This window comes from Crotalus tigris, unplaced genomic scaffold, assembly GCF_016545835.1.
Source record: "Crotalus tigris isolate CLP2741 ecotype Arizona unplaced genomic scaffold, ASM1654583v1 scf7180000017666.379230911805:20528666, whole genome shotgun sequence".
Lineage (NCBI taxonomy): Eukaryota > Metazoa > Chordata > Lepidosauria > Squamata > Viperidae > Crotalus > Crotalus tigris.
Genome location: NW_024096552.1, coordinates 4,896,359 through 4,902,358, shown reverse-complemented (window position 1 = coordinate 4,902,358; position 6,000 = coordinate 4,896,359). Strand labels below are relative to the sequence as shown.

Here is a 6,000-nt window from a genome sequence, read left to right as displayed (position 1 = left end):
GGCTCCTCCGCTTCCTTCCTTCCATTTGTGCGCTTCTCCGCCTCCGGGAGGAAGCCGGTCGGCTCTGGAGAAGAGGTGGAGAAACGGCTCTGGGCGTTTTGCTTCTCCCAAGCCAGCGGAGGGCAGCAAATAGAGAAAAGCACAGTCGCACTTCTCCGTCTGGGCGCACCAAGAGCAGGGGAGGAGGCGCCGAAGGAGGAGGAGGAGGAGGAAGAGCAGGAGGAGGAGGAGGAGGAGGAGAAGAAGCGAGGGGGGACGAAAGGGAGAAGCTGAGCTCCTCTCCTCCTTTTTCCTTCTCTTCTCTTCCCTCCCCCTTCCCAGCTCCTCCTCCTCCTCCCTCCCCCTCCTCCAGCCCTTGTGCGGGAGTCCATTTTCCAGTCCCAAAGTCTCCAAGGAAGGGGCCGTGGGAGCGCACCGCCAAGATGGACTAGCGCGCCAGCCTTTCTTCCCCCAGCGTCGCCCTTGTTGTCGCGGGCGGCCAAAGCCGGAGCGTCCTCCCGCCCGCCCGTCCTCCCGCTGGGGCTCGCCCGCCCGCCCGCCCGCCAGCCGGCTCGCTTCCTTGCTTGCTCGCGGCTCGGCGTGGACGCGCGCGGGGGGTCCCTTCGCCGAGCATGGATGATCCAAGCAGGCTGATCCAAGTGCGGGGGGCGGTGGGGATCCCAGGGCACCCCCCCGTCCAGGGGGTCCAAGCCATGACCCCCCACGCTCTTCTCGAGCCCCCTTCGGATAACGGAGAGCCCCGGAAGCAAGATATCGGCGACATCCTCCAGCAGATCATGACCATCACCGATCAGAGCCTGGACGAAGCGCAAGCAAAGTTGGTTCGCCTTCTCGAGTCCTGGACGGCCGGGGCGTAGGGGAGGGGAGGGGGGAGGCTGGAAAGTTGAGGCGGGTGGGCTCCCTTTGTGTTTGCGTGCGGTAGAGGGGTGCAAACTCTTGGCAAAGCCTCACGGAGTTGTCCAAACTGGGATCTGGAAGGCCCTGCGGTGGATTTGCTGGCTTGATCCCCCAGCGCTCTCCTTCCCTGCGAGTTTTTTTTTTGCCTTGAGTGGCTGGTTGGAAAGGAGCGCCGGAGACTTGAAAAGCCAGGAATGGGATGGGATTCCCGACCCAGGGATTTTTAGGGGGTGCTCCGAAACAACCTGGCCTTGATCAGCTCCTTGGAAGCCAAATTTGCCTTTGGGGCAGAAAGTAGAAATGGAAGTTCTGGAGAAGGGGCGTATTCTTTAAAGGGGGGGAGAATAGTGGGCTTTGCGAAGAAAGGGATCGCTTTGGGGGAATTTGGTGGGGAGAGTTTCGCCCGAGGCTTGGAAATACAGAGCTTTGTTTGATTTGTATTTATTGTTGGGAAGAGGTGAGAGTTGTGGTAGGGAGGCATAAAAAAAAAACTTGATTAACAAGCAAGCAGGCTGGGTTCTTGGGGCCTGCTGGATCTGGCATTTAAGATAAAAAGAGAAAATAAGGAACTGGATCCAGAGATGCTTTGGGCTTTACATGCAATCTACATGGGCGAAGGGATTTGCACTCAAAAATATATGAACCCAAAAGCAGCTGTTGGCTTGAGGAAACTGTAAAATAGGATTTAGGTACAGATGTAAAAAATTCACTGGATCTGTCTGAAGCAGCGAGAGAAATAAATAGGGATTAAACCCTTCCTGCTTAAGATCTAAGAACTGATTAGAGAAAAATTATGGGGTTCTCCCCTCAAATTAACAACCAGATTCACACTTTTTTTTTTACTTCTTGAGTTTCCACTCAATTTTCTTACTACACATCTTGTCCCGTTCTCCCCTTCTGATGGAGAATTATAGTTTCTCTGTTACACTTTCGTATTGCCGAGTAATATTTTTTTACATGTGTACCTTCTGATCTGGAGTGCAACACTGGCCTGGTATTGAGGTGGCAACTTATGAATTTTTAACTTCTGGTGGACTTGGCTTGCCCTGTGTGTGTGTGTGTGTGTGTGTGTGTGTGTTTAAAACTAGTTTATTTCCTGGCAGTCTTTAAAGGGCCATTGTTTTGTGTGATCCTGTTTGCCAGGCATGGCTTCTGAGATGTGTTTTGAAGCTCTGTTGTGTGTGAAGAGCTTTGTAGTACATTAGTTTGCTTCAGAAGATGGATTTCAGTTCCTGGAAGGTGTTTTTCTTTTTCAGTTAGGATTGTTGCTATGAGTGGAGAGTACTCGGGCTATGCTACTTAACACTTGTGAGGTGCCAGCCGGAAAAAGAAGGAATATGGTATATTTGGATAGTGCCTCAAGGGTGTATTTTACTAAGACTTGCGGCTTTGTTTCTATTAAAGCTAATACGAATTCTAGTGGACTGAGTAGCAGGCTCTGTACATGGGGATTTTTTATGTTGAATTGCTGGGCACTGAGGCTTGCAAGACTCTAAAGAGAAAAAAGGTTCTTGGTGTAGATTTTAGTTTGGATTGCAAAAGTTGTGTTTTAGTGTGGAAGATTAGTAATTTCAAGTGCAATTACACTCCATTTTGAAGATAATAAGTGATTAGCCATTTGCGGTTTTGCTTAACGATATATGCATCAATGTTATCTAAGATTCAGGTCTTTGTTCTCTTTCTAGATGGTTTTAATTTGCAAAAAAACCCACCCCATTACAACACTTTGTATATTGGGTTACTCTTTAGAACTGAGGTGAATTGTGCATCCAAAATGGAGAATCCTATTTCACCAAGGGCCCTTTTGTATCAGAAAGTAGAGTATTTGCATTTTAAAAAAATACATACTGAATTAAATCAGGCAGAAAAAATGGATAAAAGCTCAACAACACACAGTCTTAGGATTTTACTGCTCCTCTATATGATCCTGGCAAGAAATGCGTATATAGTTCATTATTTTGTGGCTATCAAAAAGTTCTTGATGAAAGAAAAAGTTTTCCCATTTCACTGCCCGTGGAACGTACTCCATCATTTGGATAAACCGTTCCATAATGGAAGGAAATGCACGGGTTTTTTTATTGCTGGGGAAATCCGGATGTGGGAATTACATTGGGAATTGCTGGGGGGGGGGGAAACTCTGCTAGACGTGGAAACGGATTAATTCAGCCGAGCGAGGCCTATGAGCGATGGTGGACACAAGCGTAGATTCTCCCTTTTCTTGAAACCTTCAGCTCTTTCCAAACGACAGAAAACGAACCAAATGGCTTTATCTGCTCTTTCTCTTCCACTGTTTCAACTGCAGGAAGCACACGCTGAATTGTCACCGCATGAAGCCGGCTCTCTTCACTGTCCTCTGCGAAATCAAAGAAAAAACAGGTATTGTTTGAGTCCGGGGGTCTTGATCGGAGGTGGGGATTGACTGCTGCTTTTCTAAGGGACCCGCAGAGCATTCTTTTGACCTGTTAGGAAAATGCTTCTTTTCTTTTCCTTTGGGAATTCAACGATTTGGGGTTTGGGGTTCGGAGAATTGGGTATGCAAGAGAGAAAGAAGAGTGGGTGTTTTCTCTCCAGAGGCCTGCTTGTTTCTACGCCATCTTGACGCTGGCGTGTCTGGATTTTTTTTTTGTCGTCTGCCTGGTTTTCTCTCTCGTTTCTTTCTCCTCCCGCCTTCCTCGTCTGCTTTCTTCCTTAAACCCAGTTGGTGGGGGGGGGGTAGGCCAGAGGGGAAGGGGTGCGCCTCTCTCTTTTTGTGTTTGTCAATCTTGCTTGGAAAACACCTGGATCTTTTGTCTGCAAGAACCATCAACCTCCTTCTCCCCTCGGTGGGTTGGAAATGTTCATCTCCCCTGCTCGATCAGCATTGATTCTGTTTTGGGGAACGTTCACTCGTTCCTATGGCTGGATGGTTGCAGAGTCGGGTTTAAGGATATGGGTAGGGGTGGCGCAAGTAATTGTGCAAGCGAGAGAGGGGGAAATGGTGTTTCTCCGGCTGTTTGAATTTGCACTTTCCCTAGATTAAAAAGTGAAAGGGGATTAGGGAAGGGGATTAAGGAACGGGAAGGGATCGTCTTTCCGAGTTGTCACGAAATGTTCACTTAAGCGACTGAGATCTGGATCTCTAGGAGAAATCAGGCAGCCAAAATAGGAAAACAAGTCTCTTGAGATGTATCCTGTATAGTCTATGAATGGTATTACATACGTGTTGCTACATGATTTTACTTTAGAGAATGGATCCAGGGTCTGTAAGTGGTTCTCGTCTCATTCTTAGTAGACTGGTATCACCAGGGCTTCATTGCTGAGTGTTCTGACTTTTGGGGGGAGGTAGGGGGGGGGAGAAATATTGCTATTTCTGGAAGTTGTTTTGCAAGTGGAAAGAGAGAGAGAGAGAGAGAGAGAGAGAGTGTTACCGTGAATCTTGGTCTGCAGCTTGACTTTAAGTGAGATCTGGGTCAGAATGTTTGAAAGAGTTTAGGGTTATTGTTCTATATAAGTGATCAATCCTTCTCTGAAGGCTGCTAGTTTCTTGCAAACAAAACCTAGTTAGAAAAAGTAAAGGACACCATATCTAGGCTGTAGAATTCCAGATAATCCCTGGATGGCAGACCAGTGAAAGTGGGAACTCATCCAGCTTATTGCAGCCCAAATATGAAGCCAGTGGGGGGAAAAAAACATGTATTGTTATTAATAACTCTAAGCCACCCATAGTTATTTTGAGGTAAGAAGGCCAGCCTATAAATTTTACAAATAAATATATTTCTGTTTTACCAGTATTTCTATTGAAATTTTACCAATATTTCTACTGAAATCTGATTTCCTTGCTGGTGTTCTTTTATGCTATTGACTCTTAGTTTATACTGCACAGTTTTATTTATGTCTTTCTAGAGTTCTTAGAATACCCTTTTAAGGGCGTGTGATAAAATTGCTAATAACTTACATCACAATTAACTCAAAGGTACCACTGAAATGAAGGAGGCTTACTTTCTTTCAAACAAACATATATGCGGCCTTGGTGTTTTAAGTTTGTAGATATGTTTGCCACTTTTAGTTATTTGTAAAAATAACAAAAGCGGGAATGTGAAAGATTAATTTAAAATTAAGATTCTGATTAAAAAGGACTGTGCAGTCTAAAGTGCGGAATTACAGCTTTACGTTTATGCCTGTGTATATCATTCTGTCTGGGTCTGTAACTGCTTATATATCACAATTGTACATATGGTATTTCAGTTGTATTTTTATCCAGTATAAAAATACCGAGGTGACCTTGAATTGCTAGTACAGCTCATACCACTTAACAACATGCTAACCTCGAGATGAGAAGCCAGTTTGGCTTAATGGTTGAAGGCAGTGAAGTAGAAGCTGGGGTGACTCTTAAAGCCAGTCTTGCCTTAGACACAAAACCCACTGGGTGACTTTGGGCCAGTCCTCTCTCTGAGCCTTAGAAAGAAAAAGGCAAAGAAACACTATTTTTGAAAATGTTGCCAAGAAAACTGCAGGGACTTTATAGGCACTAGGACAGGGGTAGGCAATCTGGGCTCTTTTATGACTCGTGGACTTCAACTCCCAGAATTCCTGAGCCAGCTATGGTATGCTGGCTCAGGAATTCTGGGAGTTGAAGTCCACGAGTCGTAAAAGAGCCCAGGTTGCCTACCCCTGCACTAGGAGTTAAAACTGATTTTTTTTTAAAAAAAAATCCCACAGCTGCAAAAAATCTGCCTGAGAATTCTGGGGATATCAGCCAGTTTCTCAAATTCCGCAATTTTAAGATGGGTGGACTTCAACTCCCAGAATTCCCAGCCAGCACATCAAAATAACAGAATTTGAGAAACACCCATCCTGGACAGTGCTAAGTTAGAGATGACTACTTTATAGAAATAAACTATAAAATTTAGAATAAGGGTGCTTTCATGTAGGTGCTATAGTCTATTTCAGTGTGCATTCCCCCCCCCCCCAAATCAGTGGAATCAAGACACATTTAAATGAATAGAAGTTTAAGTCAAAAGTAACTTAATTTTAAAAGTTGCGTCTTTCTCAAATCAAGCTGAACTCCTGGTGGTTACGTGGATGTGCGCAGTTTAATATAATTACCCTCCATATATTTTATTT

At 45.3% G+C, this 6,000-nt stretch overlaps 1 protein-coding gene across 3 annotated transcripts in view; it reads left to right on the top strand.

The window, feature by feature from the left end:
• The first annotated feature begins 373 nt into the window (after positions 1–373).
• Positions 374–6,000, top strand: part of PBX2 (PBX homeobox 2) — a 42,624-nt gene continuing 36,997 nt past the window's right edge. For 2 of the 3 annotated variants that reach the window (XM_039336583.1, XM_039336581.1), the window contains exons 1-2: positions 374–817; positions 3,188–3,273. In XM_039336583.1, coding sequence (XP_039192517.1) covers positions 612–817; positions 3,188–3,273 — 292 coding nt within the window. In that variant the 5' untranslated portion in view covers positions 374–611. The remainder of the gene's footprint in view (positions 818–3,187; positions 3,274–6,000) is intronic. The other variant, XM_039336582.1, reaches the window with a different exon arrangement.